The 17,736-nt window shown below is 49.7% G+C and overlaps 7 protein-coding genes across 7 annotated transcripts; 3 read left to right on the forward strand and 4 right to left on the reverse strand.

Annotated features, from left to right (window-relative positions):
• Window positions 1-79: 79 nt before the first annotated feature.
• On the reverse strand, window positions 80-2,318 carry PGRI_046100 (uncharacterized protein; the record flags this gene model as incomplete). Its single annotated transcript, XM_040792323.1, has 2 exons — window positions 80-2,188; window positions 2,307-2,318. 2 exons carry the CDS (start codon window positions 2,316-2,318, stop codon window positions 80-82), a joined length of 2,121 nt encoding a protein of 706 aa, XP_040644290.1.
• A 407-nt stretch (window positions 2,319-2,725) lies between these two features.
• PGRI_046110 (LYR motif-containing protein) lies at window positions 2,726-3,390 on the reverse strand (the record flags this gene model as incomplete). Its single annotated transcript, XM_040792324.1, has 5 exons — window positions 2,726-2,735; window positions 2,785-2,834; window positions 2,886-2,948; window positions 3,086-3,220; window positions 3,340-3,390. 5 exons carry the CDS (start codon window positions 3,388-3,390, stop codon window positions 2,726-2,728), a joined length of 309 nt encoding a protein of 102 aa, XP_040644291.1.
• A 591-nt stretch (window positions 3,391-3,981) lies between these two features.
• PGRI_046120 (uncharacterized protein) lies at window positions 3,982-4,847 on the forward strand (the record flags this gene model as incomplete). The annotated part of the gene is made up of 3 exons (XM_040792325.1): window positions 3,982-4,161; window positions 4,211-4,305; window positions 4,364-4,847. 3 exons carry the CDS (start codon window positions 3,982-3,984, stop codon window positions 4,845-4,847), a joined length of 759 nt encoding a protein of 252 aa, XP_040644292.1.
• A 1,275-nt stretch (window positions 4,848-6,122) lies between these two features.
• Window positions 6,123-8,661, forward strand: PGRI_046130 (uncharacterized protein; the record flags this gene model as incomplete). The annotated part of the gene is made up of 2 exons (XM_040792326.1): window positions 6,123-7,494; window positions 7,562-8,661. The coding sequence occupies 2 exons, from the start codon at window positions 6,123-6,125 to the stop codon at window positions 8,659-8,661; spliced, it is 2,472 nt and encodes an 823-aa protein (XP_040644293.1).
• A 779-nt stretch (window positions 8,662-9,440) lies between these two features.
• Window positions 9,441-11,583, forward strand: sC (sulfate adenylyltransferase; the record flags this gene model as incomplete). Its single annotated transcript, XM_040792327.1, has 5 exons — window positions 9,441-9,609; window positions 9,697-9,724; window positions 9,816-9,998; window positions 10,190-10,335; window positions 10,388-11,583. The coding sequence occupies 5 exons, from the start codon at window positions 9,441-9,443 to the stop codon at window positions 11,581-11,583; spliced, it is 1,722 nt and encodes a 573-aa protein (XP_040644294.1).
• Window positions 11,584-12,322: 739 nt separating this feature from the next.
• Window positions 12,323-14,842, reverse strand: PGRI_046150 (putative histone-lysine N-methyltransferase (Ash1); the record flags this gene model as incomplete). The annotated part of the gene is made up of 4 exons (XM_040792328.1): window positions 12,323-13,001; window positions 13,052-13,251; window positions 13,307-13,680; window positions 13,741-14,842. The coding sequence occupies 4 exons, from the start codon at window positions 14,840-14,842 to the stop codon at window positions 12,323-12,325; spliced, it is 2,355 nt and encodes a 784-aa protein (XP_040644295.1).
• An 811-nt stretch (window positions 14,843-15,653) lies between these two features.
• Window positions 15,654-17,587, reverse strand: erf2 (palmitoyltransferase ERF2; the record flags this gene model as incomplete). The annotated part of the gene is made up of 3 exons (XM_040792329.1): window positions 15,654-16,391; window positions 16,447-16,555; window positions 16,611-17,587. The coding sequence occupies 3 exons, from the start codon at window positions 17,585-17,587 to the stop codon at window positions 15,654-15,656; spliced, it is 1,824 nt and encodes a 607-aa protein (XP_040644296.1).
• Between the last annotated feature and the right edge of the window lie 149 nt (window positions 17,588-17,736).

Consider the following 17,736-nt stretch of genomic DNA (forward strand, 5'->3'; position numbering starts at 1 on the left):
AATAGGGCAATAGACAAAAACCAAATGCCATTCATCGTACATTAGGTTGCCGAGGAAAAAGAGAAACCTCAGATGCGGTTCACGTAGACTCCAACGAATGTGCAATTGGATCTGGGTGCTGCTCGAGTTCATCGTTGGCTTCCTTAGCTTCCCTAGACCGAGAGTCTTCGCGCGTCTCTGCTTCGGTGATGACACTCTGGTCAGGGACACTCGTGGCGATTGCCGCTTCTGTTCCTTCGTCTGCGGTGGGTGTTGGTTTCTCTAGTAGATTGGGGTCTGCGGCAGCTGTAGTGGGCTTGGGCAGTTGATTATCTGCGGTTGGTAGTGCTTGAGGAAAGTCTTGGTTTGCGGGAGGCTGTGCATCCAGCAATTGGCTTTCTTCTAGTGCAGGGGCGTCTCCCATCTCAACATCTTTTGCTTCTTCCGGGTGTAGACCGGGCCCAGAAGGGTCGGAGGGGGTGGATTGTTCGCGCTCGATAGCTACCGGGGGTTTTTCTTGCGTGGCGGGATGGGAAACGGACTCGTATGGAATATTTTGAGATTCTCGAGTCTCAGCCAAAGCATCGGTTGACACTGCGGTCTGCCCGGGTTCTGGGTGCTCCAGTGGATGCGATTGGGTCGGAGGTAGTGCTACTGGGATTTCTGGGGATTTATCGGGGCTGGCAGTTGGCAGAGCAATGCCGTTATCCTGCTGGCTTGTGAGAGCAGGTTCTTCCTTTGGTGCAAGGTTAGACATCGGCTCTATGGCTTCTTCTTCCCCTTGCACCTTGGTATCTGAGGTTTGAGCCGTGCTCACTCTAGCTGAAGGCTCGATGGGTTCACCTGTAGTTGCGGCAGTTCTAGTGGGAGAAGTAGGGGTCTTGTCGTACTCCGAAATGACAGGCTTCTCATTCAAACCGGTAACCTCGGCTTTCTCTGAGGGAACATTAGAAGTCAGGGCACCGAAATTCACCTCTGGGGTCTTTTCAGGCTGGGATGCACCTGAATCGGTCGGCTGGTTTTGCTTCTCCTTTTCGCTTAATGAAGAGATCTCGGGGGCAGGAGGCTGGCTTTCAGGAACGGCATCTGACATCTCAACATCAACTGACTGCGAGACGGGAGTTTCGAATGAAGGCTGATCCACAGACTCTGCGCCAGACAGAGGCTGAGGGGTATCAGGAGTCTTCGCGTCCATCATGGAATCGTCACCGTCGTCGCTCTCGTCGCCCTCGTCGCCGTCTTCATCATCTTCATCCTGACCAGCTTGGTCAATGTGCGAAGCATGCTGCTGGCCTTCTCTATTGACGCCTCCCTCCCCATTGCCACTAGCGGGACCACCTCCATGTACTGTCGCGGCATCAGCTCCTTCGCCAGGCGCAAACATGACCTTCTTCTTCCGACCCTTTCCAATGCCCTTGCCCTTTCGTTTAGGTGGAGGTGGACGTCGCTTTGGAGGTGTCATTACAGCTGCTGATCCAGCCTCCGCGACAACAACACCCTCAGCATTCACAATGCCGACCCCCTCGACGACTGTTCCAGGTGCAGGCGCCTCGGGCTTCACAGACACTTGGCTCTGCTCGGCAATCGTCTGTAAGTCGCCAGTGATCTCTCCTTCGATGCGATGGCCCTCGGGCACCCATGCCTCGTAGATAGAGATATTGCCTGTTTCAGGATCAACTTTCTTGAACTTCGTCCTCCTCATGGGCCCCGAAGAGCTTCCATCTGTACCAGCAGTGGCACCATAAAGGGATTGAAGACCAGGTCGCCTCTTTGCCAAAAACTCCACCTCCGCAGGCTCGAGGTGTTTGGGAAGTGTCATCCATTTGCGAGTTGTAAAGCTCCGATCGACCATGTGAGATGCCGAGGCTGAGTCTTCGGCATCCGCCACGCTTTTCTCCTCATCATCAGCTGCTCGAGTGCCTTGGCGGATATGGACACATCCAGCACGGGCTGCACGAAGGAGTGCGCGACTGATTGGCGGCAAGAGCTGGCTGTCCCTCGGCATGGGGAGCTCTGGTAGCGTTGGTCCTCCGCTTGGACCTTGAACACCAAATTCCGAGTCATCAGGCTTGGGCGCTTGAGAGAAGGTGTGCTGCTGTCGGGACCAGCGACGCACTGGCAATCCCTCAAAGACATCGTGATCGATTTGGCCGGTGCGGGTACGGTTTGGGGCACCATCGAGGTGTCGCCCTGAGCGCGAGGCTCTGAACTGTGATATAATTTAGCTAGCTAATTCAGGCATTTTATGATCTAGTATGATTGAGATGACTAGGCAAGTAGGTCGGGGCTAGATAAGATAGATGACCACGGGGTAAGTTAAAACGTACAGTGGAAGGCATGGTTGGCAGATGCCCCTATGCCGATTCAAAGACAGGTGCGATCAGGAAGGGTTGTGACCTTGCGAGGACCTCTCAAGGAGGATTCTGTGACGGAATGTGGTGGAGTGAGTGGGTGGTAGCGGAGCACTCTGTCGCGTTGCGATGCTACAGACTGTAAAGAGACATCACGTGATATACGTCCTTATTAAAAACATAGTATAGCATCTACATTGTGCCTCAATTGATATGAAGCAATGCAGTTTTCAACTTATATTGTAATTCAAGAGAGGAATGGGGTGTTTCTGGTGCATAAAAAAATAGCTACAGTTGCAGCGCTGAGTGTATAAATACAGAAAATGAGGTGTTTAATTAGTCCACCAGCAACATTGGCAAGTTAAAACAAAAATGGAATACAAGTTTCCATTCAATTAATCCCAACTATTACAGATTAGCATATGCAAAAGAAAATAGGCAGCTTCAAACTTACCCAGTGTCCTTCTGGCGAACAATACCTCCATGGTTCCCAGTTTCCTTTCCCTTTGAAGATGTGAGTATCAATTGATAGACCTAAATCAAGATATGACCCACTGTCTTCTGGCCTTCCACCACCAACTTGTCCAACTGGAAGAACTGGCTGATGACCGTTTGTCTCTGTAATCATGTCAGTATAATTATCCCATTCAATGAGTTGTATGGCAGATTTGCAAGGCGATACTCGACTTTCAATATCCGTTGAAAATAGATCCTGCCATCGAGTTTCACCCCCGAAGCCATGTGATACAACTGACCTTCAGCAAGCGCAAGCTTTGAAGTCCCTCTTGGATCAGTTCCTGTACCCGGCGTTCCTCTGTGACGTTTTGGTGTTCGCGGAACGAATCCCTTGTCTTCCGACGAGCGTATTCGCGGAAGTTGTAGTTGGAAAACTGCCCAGAATAGCGCAGAAGGGAGCGGAACTAGAAAGTAAAGGGGGAAACCCCGCAGTTAGTTTGATGTATTAAGCATAAAACGCATGAGGTGAAGCGCATATAGAGACAAGACATACCAAAGATCGTGCCTGGAAGGCAGTCTCACGATGCAAGGACGCGACAGACATGGTAGCTGATATGAATAAGGACTGGGATATGATGCGAATGGTAATAAAAGTCAAAAAGCTGAAGATGTGCGGTGCAAGACTGCTTGGTCAACCCCAGGTTATCACCGAAGCCGTGGCTGCGCGATCGATACGACGCGGCAAAAAGTCAGCCTAAATATCGCTAGGTTAGAGCGACGATTCGTGCAATGGTCGAGATGTATCCTGCAGTTCACGTACGTTGGGCGCAATGACTCGTATCAAAGACGCAATCCAAGGTGGCGGTTCAATCTTGCAAGGGTCAAAGATCCGGGAAAATCGAATCACACTGCGACCGATAAATTATCTCTCGTAGCAGGCTCTTATTGAAGATGTATAGTGGGTTGGAGTATGCAAGAGAGAGAGAGAGAGAGAGAAGAAGCACAGAAGTGGGAAATTCTTTTGGGTTCGGAGACGAATGACGGAGTTACCGGGGCCGAGCTCCTTTGCTCCACGTTTCTTCTGTATCTCTTTGTATCTCAAGCTCCAATTTATTCAACTCGACTTTTCGCAGATATTTGCATATCTGCATGTTCACATAATTGAAGTAATTCCTTTTGAGTGTTTGATCTCTCCATGACTCAAATACCCACGCCACCAGCGTCACGACAGAGCTCGGAGGCACCTGAAGTGAAGGTGAAGCCAGTAGCTTTGGAGGATTCGGTCCAATGCTTGGATACACTTCTGGAGCAATACTTGCACCTGCTTGATCGGCAGCAGAAATTACATTCATGCTTGGCAGAACAGCTGTCTTCGGTATGACTTTGTGTGATCATGATGGTTGAAATATGCTGAGACAATGTAGGGGTTTTTTGCTCTCGCTCAGGCCAATTTCTCCAGTCCTGGCCGTCGCTATGGTCCTGATTTTTACGATGATCGCATGAAAGCAACGAGAAAGATGTAACTTCACCCGATGTCATTGAATTACTGACACTTGTTAACTAATCGAAATTGACAGAGCAATCCAATCTGAACGAGACGCGGAAAACCCCAATCCACAAGAGAAAGAGTATATCCGTGCGCCTGATTCTGAATACACATTCTCCGTCAAAACCACACCTAGTCATCCACCGGAAGCCGATGGGAACAATGAAACCAAAGCCTCTACGGTCCTAGATGGGCCCGAGGCCTCCGAGACCGAGAAAATTAGCCCGGCCGAGATGGCTAACTTACAACCCTCTGACACTGCGGAAAATGAACGGGTTAAAAAAACAATGGCCATCCCCAAGAAGTTTCGCTCTGCCGATCCAATTCATTGGTATGGAATATTGGTCCCTCAGTCGCTGCGGAGGGCGCAAGACTGTTTCGCAAATGCAATAGACAATCAGGTGCCAGATTTAGCTAGTACAACGGTCGAAATGCGAGCCCTGGAACGGCAGATCGGCCAATTACGGGCTCGGCTGGAAACAGAATCTTCCGATGCAAGCGCAACTAGTCCGTGATCTTGTCCCAACATTGCCAATCGTAAGGTCCATGTTGACAAGTCGCAGTTATATTCCTGAGATCCCAAGGAGCCCCTGTGTAACCAGATGTGAAAATTGGGAATCATACAATATAAATCTTTAAATTGGATCAAATTGGCTATATCTTCCACATCCCCGAACTGTACATGGGGGGTCAAAGCCCAGATTGGAGAAATACCATAATTGTATAATACTCCGGACATTATTATTTTTTAAAGGGGCCAATATAGCTAGGGTTAAAGTTTTCAGTATAAATAGTTATTAGCATTGGATTAAATCCCTTAACTATTCACATACGGAGTATGGAGTATAATAAGCAAGAATTGTTTCAAATTGCTAAAAAGGAGAATTAATATGAGACGTTAGCGTCCGGGGCTAAGTCCAACCCCGCTGATATCGAGATGTGATTCGTTTAATTTGGTCTCACATCGAGGACTTGACCTTTCTCTTTCTCTTTTTTTTTTTTTTTCTTTTTTATAAAAGATATTGAACAACTATATATCAAGTACTTAAGAAGATCTATACTCATCAGAATAGGGATTTGATATCTAATGTAATAGAGTCAGGAAAGTATTATATAAAAGTACGGAGTGCGGAGTACTGTCTTAGATTACAGGACTAATAGTCAATGAAGTTTTTCGTATTAATCTACTTCCCGTTTGAGTGGACTATCCATGTCAAGGAACCATGTGAAGGGGCATTTCTTCTCTCCTTTTTCCCAACTTCACAGCTTGAGGCTCTCCCCTTTTTTTGTAAGTTGACCCAGGTGTCTGTGTGTGTCAAAAGACTGAGACTAATCCGTCTAGCCTTGAACGCCAGTTTGATACTAGCGCTTCGTTCCTCTCGTTTTCTCCCCTTTTTGAACGGTAGGTCTTGCAAAACTTGATTTAGAACTATCTCTAACTATGTTGTATATACAGTGGCATTGAATGCCCTTTACATTCTTTTACGATCTTCGATCCTGTGGATCTTGTCTTTCTAGATCGTTTGCGTTATCCACTTTCTACGACTTTGTAGATACTGGACACCCTTTCTTTCGTTTGAATCCTTCGATCTCTTTTCATTCTTTTTAAACTAGGTCAAAGTATCGAGACCATTCATTCCTATTACTCGATACTTGAGAGATAAAATCTCTCTTTTGGACTGCAGTTGCACCACACCACGCTTGATACCAAGCCCTAACTTCTCGCAAACTATACAAGGGCATCCACCCCGACATTCTATTTAGTCTTCTTTCGACCAGACGACTCTCCAATGAACACAGACTTACCAAGCTCCGGGCCCTCTGGGGAGCCTAACAGGAAGGGATCCGTCAAGCGGGCCAGACAGATGCTGGATGCCGGCGTGCGTCCAGAACGAGCCTCGCCACCCCAGCAGATGAGACATCCGCCTGTCCCCGGCAATATCCCCAATCAATCACAATGGCCTCTTCCTGATTCGGGCCTCCCATCAAACCCGAGCAATCAACGTCCTGGGTATTTTCCTCCGCGTGGTCCTCCCCGCGGTCCTCCGCCACGGAGACCACCTCATCCCAGTGAAATCCAGTCTATTTACTCGGAACGGAATGGGCAAGTCCCAGAAAAGAGATTGGATCCGAACCAAAGACCTCCTCGCTCCTTCTCACAACTTCAGCCGCCTCCACTAGCGCAGTCGCGCCGGCCGATAAATGATGCCCCTGCCAGTCCCGCCAGCACAATCGACATGACTCCTCGAATATCGATTGCAACGGATGATTTGTTCAGACAGTCTGTGGCTTCGTCGACACCGTCTGTCCCCGATGTACCCCGATTTCCGCCTACTGTTCCGATTGAATCCGGTCTTTCCCCGGATGACCCCAGAAGCCGGACTGCAGGTCTGGTGGCACCGCCCAATGTGCGTCGGCCTCGGGGTCGTCAATCATCTGTTTCGCCTATTCCAGAAGAATTTGCCGACTCTCGCTTAACAAAATGCTCCGTCGCATCGAGCCGAGCCATCCCCTCGAGTTGGGGATCCGGTCCTGCTGAATCTGAGATTCTAGGAGCATATCTCGACATTGATTCTGACGATGACCAGCGCTCACCGGGCTTGCAAGAGGATGATACGAGGCTTGTTCGAAATGCCAGTATCGGAAAGCGAGGAAAGCCGACGATGCGTACTATCCTCAAGTCTAATCCTGTTTCTGTCGTAGACATGCCAGCACCCACCCCGGAGGAGTCCACCAAGGGCACAGTAGCACGATCTTTGGGAATGGGAGCTGCAAGTCAGATGCCCTATCCACCAAGTCGATTACGAAAGTCGTCTACTTCTACAGCATCGAATGAATCACTAGAAGGCCCGGACCCTGAAAAGCCTCCCGTTATGCAGCAGTACGACTCGCCCTCCGAAGCACGGCTCGAGAAAGAGCTCGAGGCCTTTGGAGACCTACCTCAAGCTGCACCAACGATGAGTGACAACAGGCCTGGCGGTCGCAAGCCTCCTGCTCTGAATATGCATGCATTGCGGGATGCAGAGGCTCGTGGGAGCCTTTCCAGCCTAACTGATTTGATCCGAAGGGCGACAAAGCTCGCAACGAACCTAGATCATGGGAGAACTGCCAGCCGAGCTGATCTGGCCGGTGGTGGCGAGGCAGAGTTTAGGGCTGGGAAAGGTGAGTCTTTCGAATCCAGATCACTTTGTGGAATCCAGACATAGTACTAACTAGTGTGTGTGTTTAGGGAGCCGAAAACGCAACTCCGGCTCTATATCGGATATGCTCGCCTCGTTCCCCCCGCCTGGTTTGGCCACGCCTGAAGGCCGCGCCTCATGGCCCGTTTTCTTTGGACGCTCGAACTTGCGTAATGTTGAGCAACTTAACTCCAGTGACGACGACCCGAATGCCCCCCGACGTAGGAAGATGTGCTGTGGAATGCCTCGGAAAATCTTCATACTCATCTGCATCGCACTCTTCATTGTCGTCATCCTCGCGGTTCTTCTCCCTGTGTTCCTTGTCGCCGTGCCTCGCGAGAAAGCAAACTCAACCTGCGCCGAAAAGAACCCTTGTGAGAACGGAGGCGTGAGCGTCTCAGGGGGCACCGAGTGCTCATGCGTTTGTTCGAACGGTTATACTGGCTCACAATGCAATATTGCGGGCGATGGTAGCTGCACCACCGCGCTGATAGATAACGGATCGAACGCGACTATGGGCAGTGCACTCCCTGCTCTGTTCGAGCAATCCAAGGAGAAATTCGGCATCACCCTCGACCCGGTCACGATCATGGCTCTCTTCAGCATGAACGACGTCTCCTGCAAGACCGAGAACGCGCTCGTGGCTTTCAGCGATGTCACAAGTGAGAACACAAATAAGGCTCGCCGATCTGTACAACTGATAGCCGACTCGGTCCCATCCGTCCCTACAAGCGACCCAACACCAGTCCTAGCTGTCCGTTCCGAGGCCACTATGAACGGTATCCTATACGATGACTCGGGGGCAAACGAGTCAGCTACGGCTACACCCAAACCCACTCAAACCGAGTTAGCAACGAGCAGCTCCACCAACGTCGGTATTCAATCCACTTCCACTGAGGCAAATGCGTCTAAGTCCACTGCCACCGGTGTCCCCGAGCATGTTGTTGGGTTCTCTCGGATTGCGGTGTTATATATTCTGCAGAAGACAGGTTCCCTTGACTCGGCTCTATCCTCGGAGGAGGACATCCAAGGATACCTGCTCGATTCCTATGCGAACACGACTCATCCATCTATGAGGGTGGGATCGTTTGATGTGGATTTTGAGAAATTGACCATCACGCTTCCCAATAGCACGGTGAAGGCTGAGTGACAATATGTAGGACAGAGTGTATATAGGGTGTTCATACCAGGAGTTAATTTAATTATATATGGGGTATTCAACAATATAAGAGGCCTGGAACCTTCCAAGGTTCCAACCTGGATCAAGAAATTCCTTATGTAATCGAAGTATTTTATATCTGTCGATCATTTCCTGAGTTGGAACAATGTCGTGATTCCGCGCGGAGGTGACGTGCTACGTCACATGACCCTAGCCTCTGCAGATGTGGCGTTGAGGCTAAGACGTTTTTAGATTTCATTGTATAGCGTTATACTATACAACATATAATTGAAGTTGTATTCAATGTATAGAAGTTGATTAGAATCAAATGTCTATGAAGATCTTAAAAAGAGATCGTCTATTTACCCCTGAAGATCTGAAAATCTGGAACTTGAAAATCCCTACAGAGTACAGAGTACAATATACAACATACAACATACATTAGCCATAATCCTAAGATTCAGATATATCATAACAAATTATAACTAATAATAATGAAACTATGTAATTTTTTTTCTCCCTTTTATATATGCTTGAAATATATATGTAATAGCCCTAATGTATCTAATATAATGAAAATATCAAAAACAAAAAAAACCCCCTCGATGGAAATCCAAAGCCAAGACTTCCACTGTCCCCACTTGTTGACGACTATGTGGATGGTGCAATTCCCCCTCCAGATGGAAATTTCTTGATAAGCAACGCTTCTTCCTCTTCTTTTCTACATTCTTTCTTTTACCTTTTATTTCTTTTGCCAATTTATATTCATTATGGCCAACGCCCCCCATGGTGGTGTCCTCAAGGACCTTCTTGCTCGTGATGCTCCCCGCCAGGTCGAGCTCGCTGCTGAGGCCGAGACTCTCCCCGCTGTAGTGCTCACTGAGCGCCAGCTGTGTGATCTCGAGTTGATTATGAACGGAGGTTTCTCTCCTCTAGAGGGTAAGTGCAATTGTTCATTTTTGACAGATTTAAATGTTCTTTTTCTTGACATGTGCATAGAGGGGCAATAACTAATCTCTTGTGCAGGTTTCATGAACCAGGCAGACTACGACCGGTATGTGTGTGACACGCATGATCTCATTGGAATGAGAAATCCCTCATTCTAGACGAACACCTATAACAGCGGCAGCTGACAATCTGCATAGCGTCTGTGAGGACAACCGCCTTGCCGATGGCAATGTGTTCTCTATGCCCATTACCCTCGATGCCAGCCAGAAGGTTATCGACGAGAAGAAGCTCCAGGCCGGTTCCCGCATCACCCTGCGTGATTTCCGTGACGACCGTAACTTGGCTATTCTTACCATTGATGACATTTACCGCCCCGACAAGTGAGTTTCCTTGGTTTCTCTCAATTTGACGTTCAAAATGGGTCGCACTGTCGATCCTTATTTTGTATCCCTGGATGCCTTGTTTTATCTTTATTTCGGTTGTTTGATGTCAAAACGCCTCGAATCTTTACCCAATGAGTCGATGTGGTTCTATAGTGGGGCTCGCTGACGTGGTGTCTCCTCTAATTTAGGACTAAAGAGGCTAAGCTCGTCTTCGGCGGTGATCCAGAGCACCCGGCTATCGTGTACTTGAACAAGTCCGTCGAGGAGTTTTACATTGGTGGCAAGATTGAGGCCGTGAACAAGCTGAACCACTACGACTATGTCGCCCTCCGCTGTATGTTCAATTCTCCCATCCACACTTGAATCTGCCTAACAAATATGCACAGACACCCCCGCAGAGTTGCGCGTCCACTTCGACAAACTGGGCTGGTCCCGCGTCGTCGCCTTCCAGACTCGTAACCCTATGCACCGTGCTCACCGTGAGCTGACTGTCCGCGCGGCTCGTTCCCGCCAGGCCAATGTCCTGATTCACCCCGTCGTCGGTCTCACCAAGCCCGGTGACATTGACCACTTCACCCGTGTCCGCGCCTATGAGGCTCTCCTTCCCCGCTACCCCAACGGCATGGCCGTCCTGGGTCTCCTCGGTTTGGCCATGCGTATGGGTGGTCCCCGTGAGGCCATCTGGCACGCCATCATCCGCAAGAATCATGGTGCCACCCACTTCATTGTCGGTCGTGACCACGCCGGTCCTGGTTCCAACTCCAAGGGCGAGGATTTCTACGGCCCCTACGATGCCCAGCACGCTGTCGAGAAGTACAAGACCGAGCTCGGAATCGAGGTTGTGGAATTCCAAATGGTTACCTACCTCCCCGACACCGATGAGTACCGCCCCGTCGACCAGGTCCCTGCTGGCGTGAAGACCCTCAACATCTCCGGTACCGAGCTCCGCCGTCGTCTGCGCTCCGGCGCCCACATCCCCGAGTGGTTCTCCTACCCGGAGGTTGTCAAGATTCTGCGCGAGTCCAACCCCCCTCGCGCCACCCAGGGTTTCACCATCTTCCTGACTGGTTACATGAACTCCGGCAAGGACGCCATCGCGCGTGCTTTGCAGGTGACTCTGAACCAGCAGGGTGGTCGCTCCGTCTCCCTGTTGCTGGGTGACACTGTCCGCCACGAGCTCTCCTCCGAGTTGGGCTTCACCCGCGAGGACCGCCACACCAACATCCAGCGCATTGCCTTTGTGGCCACCGAGCTTACCCGTGCCGGTGCCGCCGTCATCGCTGCCCCCATTGCTCCCTACGAGGAGTCCCGCAAGTTCGCGCGTGACGCCGTCTCCCAGGCTGGTTCCTTCTTCTTGGTCCACGTCGCCACTCCCCTCGAGCACTGTGAGACATCCGATAAGCGCGGCATCTACGCTGCTGCTCGTCGTGGTGAGATCAAGGGCTTCACTGGTGTCGATGACCCCTATGAGGCACCTGAGAAGGCTGATCTCGTTGTGGACTTCTCCAAGCAGAGTGTTCGCAGCATTGTGCACGAGATCATTCTCATTCTGGAGAGCCAGGGTTTCCTGGAGCGTCAGTAAATTTTCTATAAAGTTGCGTGATGCTTGTTTCGATTATGTTTTGCCGTACATGAAAAGAATGTACTGGCTTTTATTAGGCTTTTTTTTATGGATTCCCCTGGCTTAGATAGTTTCAAGTTGCCAATAGATTTGGTTTGATGATCAAGTATGTGAAGTCTCTACACTGGGTATAACGTAGGTCACCTTGGAATATATAAACCAAGTCTTTATTGGAGATACATGGACTTAATCTACACTAGGAATTCCAGGGAAACCCATGTTGAATTTAAGAGGCATCTACCCTATATCACCAAAACTCAGAGCAATCTCTCACTTTCATAACCATGACGCATATATCAAATCATGAAGCCACAGTAAAAATAAAATGCAAACGAAAATAGAAAATATAAAAGGGGGGGCGGTGGGGGGAAGAACGCCATCTCAGGGGGAATGGGGGATGTCGTACACGGAGGTAATTTGCCAAAACAAGAATCTTTAGCCAAAAGTAGAAAGAATAAAAGATTACCGAGGGGGAAAAATTATCAAGTAGAATAGAAAGAATGGACCAAGAGGTCATAAAAGCGTCGAGGTCAACAAGAGAATAGAAGCCGAAGGGATTCAAAAGTTTACTTCTCAGCTGTTGATAGACCTGATATTGTCACAAAAAGATGGGCTGTCGCGGCAATAATTCGGTTCTTTCGAGCGAAGTCCAGAAAAGCCCATAAAGACGAGGTAACAACCGTAGCTTGACCGGAAGTTATCAGTTCTTTGCTCCCTTGACCGATTTCATAACACGCCGAGCAGCACTCTTGACTCCCTTGCCAAAGCTCCCTTTGGTGCTTTTAGCCTTGGGGGTGGCCTTCTTGGCCTTAATGGGGCTCTTGGAGGGGGGTTTCTTCGCAGGTTTGCGAGGAGAAGTCCCGGAGCCTTTGGAAGCAGCAGCGAGAATCTGCTTCTTAGTCTCAGCAGAAGGCCGCTTGAGCTGGGATGTTGTCTTCTTGGGAGAAGCCGGGGTTTCCTTGGCTTTCTTGTTAGATCGAGGAGCACGGACAGTAGCCTTGATCCGGCCTGTGGCTTTGATGGTTGGTAGTTTGACGTTTGTCTTCGACTTGACGGCAGTGGCTTTGCCCTTTGCCGTTGTCTTGGTTGTCTTCTTCCCACGAACGGTAGCCATGGCCTTTTTCACGCTGGCCTTAGCCTTGGACTTGATTGTCTTGCGCTTTTTGCCTTGGCGAGAGTCGTCACTCTCAGGTTCTTCTGAGACCTTTCGTTTTTTGCCAATGACCTTTTTTGGAGATGCCTTCTTTGGGGTTCCTTCAGACTTCCGTTTCTCGAGTTCTTTAGCACGTTGCTGCTTCTCTTTCAGCCGTGGACCAAGGAAGCCTCGACAGTTTGCTGATCCACAGCGGCATTGTTGAACATTCTTGTTAGAGTAAGGACTGATATAGTATTAGCACATCGTCAAGTGGCTTGATATGCATAGACTCACTCAAAATTGTAGTCATAGCTCAATTCCTCCCCCGTCGACACTCCTCGATCTCCAGCGAAAAGTGCCATGCGTGGCTTGCCAGCGACAGTCCATTTCTCCATACGGCAGTTTGGCTCACAGGCATGGTTAACAAAGCGAGCAATAGACCCGCGAGTAGCATCAATGATCATATTCTGATCAAAATACATGAGATAGTAACACTGGTGGATGAAGTTAATAAATAGTAAAGCACCAAGAGCGATAAAGGGCACATACATCATTGTTTTTGTATACTGTCCTCATCCTCCTCTCACACTCAAGCTGGGTGATGATCTCGCCCGTATACTCCACAATAATCTGATTGGGCTCAAAGGAACGATTGCTGCGGACGCCATATCCGCGATCTGCTGTCTTGATGACTTCGACTCCAATGTTATACTTGCCTCCGGCCTTGGTTCGGTGCTTCAGGCCCTCGAAATTTCGGTTACCGCACTCGGGGCCTAGCCTGCAGTTACCGTTGTCACACTCATAGAACATATAGCGGTTCTGACAGTTATCATCACAGCCAGTGTCTTCCGTACACATGCAGGTGGACAGCTCGAGGTTTTTGTTCGCTTTCCAGAAACTTCCGGCATCACCAACAAAGACATCTGGACGGCATGTTAGCGCTTACTTCATGATATGACATAGATATACGATATGTAACTCACTCTTGTTAGTCTTGCGCCACTCATCGGGTTTAGGCTGACCAGGTGGTAGTGGCGAGAAGATATCAAACGGCAGCTGGAAGTCCCGTCCAGTCTTCAAAAGGCGGGCGCCCTTGAACATCGGCATGGGAAGGATGGTGCGATGCATAGGACCGGTTCCAGTTTTCTTCGAATTTTTACTCCTACGCTGCTTAGGGGGAGAGTCCGAAGGTTCTTGTCCTGTATAGAGGCCATGTGTCAACCATACCTTACGCCTAGGTCGCGGCGAAGCAGGTACAGACGGTTCCACTGATTCAGGACTATCCTCGTCTTGAAGCTTGGACAAGTCGCTCTCAGATACTCGACGCTTCTTTGACACAGGCTCTTTGGCCGTCTCGTCTGTCGACGGGGCAATATTGCGAGGGCGAAGACTAGCGCGCCGGCCAAGATCCTTGTCGTTTAGGCCTCTTGTGCGTTTTCCCAATATACTGCTGGCCCGGTCGACTAGATCTGAAGCCTTATCCATCAGACTGAAACGGCCTGACCGTCGTAGAGATTTGCGAAGAGAAGGTCGTGATGGGGCCAGCTCAGCCGTGGCTGTTCCTTCGTCTTCAGCCAATGCCTTCCCCGCACGCTTTCGCAGCGTCCGCTGCTGGAGATTCATATTCATATCCTCGGATTGTAAGTCCTGGGAAGACTTTGAGACCGGTGTATCGGGGGCCATAGTGTCATCGGCCACAGTATCATCGTCGATTGGAGTACCGCTCCACAAGGAAGATTCCATCACAGCAATACTGTGGCGTAGCGAAGAGTGCGATCTTTTTGCTTTGGCAAGGCTGTCGACATAGGCCTCGCTAGATGAGGACGCGGGTTCCTCGTTCTCAGGTGTGTCGTTTAGTGGTTCATCTGCCGGCAACGATGCGCGTGCAACCCGCGTTGACCTTCGCCGTCCTACGGGTTTTTCGTCGGCCAGCGCATTCTCGTTGTTGCTTGAGGTTTCTGAGCGGCTGTTCTCGGGCGTCAAGAGTTGTTCTGGCACGTCGAGGCTCATATTGTCATCGGTAGGCTCGCGAACCTGGGTGTCGGGAGCTGCGGACGCGATTGATCGGGACGTTCGTGGCGCCATTTTCGAGGGGATAAGATAAAAGGAAGGACAATTCCACGTGGAACCGCCCTTTCTCTATCGATGTAGAACAACTGGCGCGTGTGGTCGGGCTGGGATGGAGAAATATCAGGGGAAGATGCCGGATCAAAGAGGATCAGCTTCCCGCGCGCTTCTTATCAATTTAGGGCGAGGGTCTGACGCGTGCAACAACACTTTCGAACACTCCAATCGTAGAATTTCCCGAACTACACGAGTACTAATCCAATGAAAAGAATGAAAAAGCAAGGGAGAAGGGGAAAGCAAGCACCCGCTGCTTACTATGTATCGTAGATCTTGGGCCCTGGCGGAATGCCAAAATCCCTCACTCTCTCGCCCCCACATGAACATGGGAGATTCTACGTCTGGGATGTGGGATATATGGATTATTCTAGCTGTGGTATACACATGATATCAAAGGTCCACGTAAAGGTGAATATGTAGTCCCAATATAATATGAAAAAGAAAAGGCTGTTTCTGGATAGGGTTGCCCATTCCCAGGTATGTAGTCACAACAGGACATAACGGAATAAGAAATCGATCATGATAGATCAGTAGAAAGATAGAAGTATGGCTGCGCTAGGGCAAATCGAAACAGAGAGAGATGGCGACAAGAAGGGTATGTGTAATGTAATGATTAGAAATGTGATAGATGCTGTCCACGGATGTGAAGGGATCTTAGTAAGAATAGGAATAGGTGGAAAGAAAAGAAAACAAAACAGGAAATCATATATATCATCTTCACAGATCGTAGCCGTCGAAACAAGGCCGACAGGCAAAAAATGACTTTTTGTATTTAATCCTGTTGGGGACCAACATGTTGCATCTCAATGCCTTGGGACTCAACATCCGGGACGCGATACTTGCGCTTTTGTGAATCCAAGCGTTGATCGCCGTCTTCATATCGTTGCTTGAATTGCATGTAGGTAGGGGGTCGGGGACGCCCAAGAACAGCAATCCAATTCTTAAGGATATTTCCTTGGGTGAACGGTCGATGTCGGTCAGTCTTTGCAAATTTGTGCGAATTGAGATATTCCCGGGTAGTTTCGCCACGGCCAACTAGGAAGAGATGATATGCCCAAAGCGATGTAGGGTATGGCAATGCAACCAGGCCATATATCACCATGGCCCATGGGACTCTCCATTTGGAGATTGCAGCCCCGAATGATACGCTTTCCTGAGACATGTAGACCAAGATATGTGCCAGACTGGCACCGATCAAAAAGAGAGACAAGAGAGTGCAGGAGCTAACGAAAGTAAAGAAATAGCGATAGTTGCGGCGACCAACACAATTGTTGAGCCACACGCAGTGATGGTCGAGGGTTTCGACACAGTTGTTGCAGACGCGGCAGTGATAGCAGCGAGGCGGCCGCCAAATATTACATGTCTTGCAGTATTTCACAGGCACGTCCATAGCAGCTACATCTGAAGTAGCAAGCTTGACCATAACCCAGTCATTTGTGGGCGGACCAAGCGCCAGGGGGTCATCCGAAGACTCTGGCTGAGGCATAGGATGTACATTTCGAGGCATAATCTAAGATTGTCATGTTAGCAACCACGAAACCCAATAAAGACAGAGAGTCACTTACTCCAGGATCGACCACGGAGGCATGCACAAATGACGAGAAACACACGTAGAAAATGTAAGCAAACACTATGGGAATGGCAGGAGAGATATTATGCCACAGCCAGGGAGCCCTAATTTCGAGAGTTAGCAATGGGCCCGATGGTCATATCAAATGAGTTCACATACGAGAAGGCAAAGAATAATGCCGAGGGTACAACGAGTAAAAGCCCAGTTGCGATATTGACAGGCTTGTCTCTCGAGTTTTGGAACCGCCCTCCGCCGCAGAAGAGTGTGTTGCCGAGAAAGTACTCGTAATTTTTGCCCAAATTCGACTTTGGTAGAGGGGGCTTTTTCACATCAAGAGGACCCGGAGAGGAGCCAGCGGAGGAGAGATGTTCGTGGCCTTGATGAGCCCGAGAATCTTGGCCATGTCCTGCACCTCTATTTTGCAATGATAGGAATGACAGGGGTGATTTTGGCGGCGTATCCTGCACGGCATGCCCTGTATAGTTGGCACCCAGGTTGAGACGGGGGGGCTTCTCCTTTTGATCTCGATCCCGCAGAAGTCGGACGCTTTCACCCAGACTCCGGATCGTTGTGTTACCGGTGGGGCTAGCGTTGGAGGTGTTGCGGTCTGGAATGATAGGATCTGTGAACTCTGTTCCTCGAGAAGGAGGAACTTCCATATCAGCCGGAGGCATAGATCCTTGCGGGACTGTGCTATTAGAGATCAAGCTCGTCCGGTTCTGGCTTCCATGTTCTGTCCAGTCGTCGGTGGATGAAACCGTCCCTTTAGTCACAGGGCGTGTTCCTCGATGTGCCTGCAATCGTTGGGAGCTCATGGGTCGAAAAAACCCCTGTGCCGTCAGGGACGGGATATGTGTTCTACTCAGTCGACTCCCCGAGCTACCAGGTCTACTGGTCACATGGCTAGGCGCATTGATGGAGTTCCGTGTTGGAGGCGGACCACGTCTGGAAACAGAGGGCTGCGACTGGAGGGGAGGATGCGCTGATGTGTAAGATTGTGTTCGCTCTCCATCATCATCTGTCAGTCGGGATGAAATTCCGCCCACGGAGGGAGGGCGAGGAATCCCTAGTACATGTTGCGGTGCCGAGCCCTGGTTTGTCTCGCCAGTGTTCGGACGATCTGCGGAGTTTTCCATCGCCGTGGGAGAATGTGAATATTAACAATTGGCTAGATAGAAATGCGCGCTATCATATTGCGTTCCTAATTGGCAATGACGAAGGGATGGAAGCGAATCGCGGTATAAGGCAGCTAATATCAAGGGATACGGCGAGTAGCGAGCAGAGC

The sequence above is a fragment of the Penicillium griseofulvum genome (genome assembly GCF_001561935.1).
Source record: "Penicillium griseofulvum strain PG3 chromosome Unknown contig_84, whole genome shotgun sequence".
Classification (NCBI taxonomy): Eukaryota; Fungi; Ascomycota; class Eurotiomycetes; order Eurotiales; family Aspergillaceae; genus Penicillium; species Penicillium griseofulvum.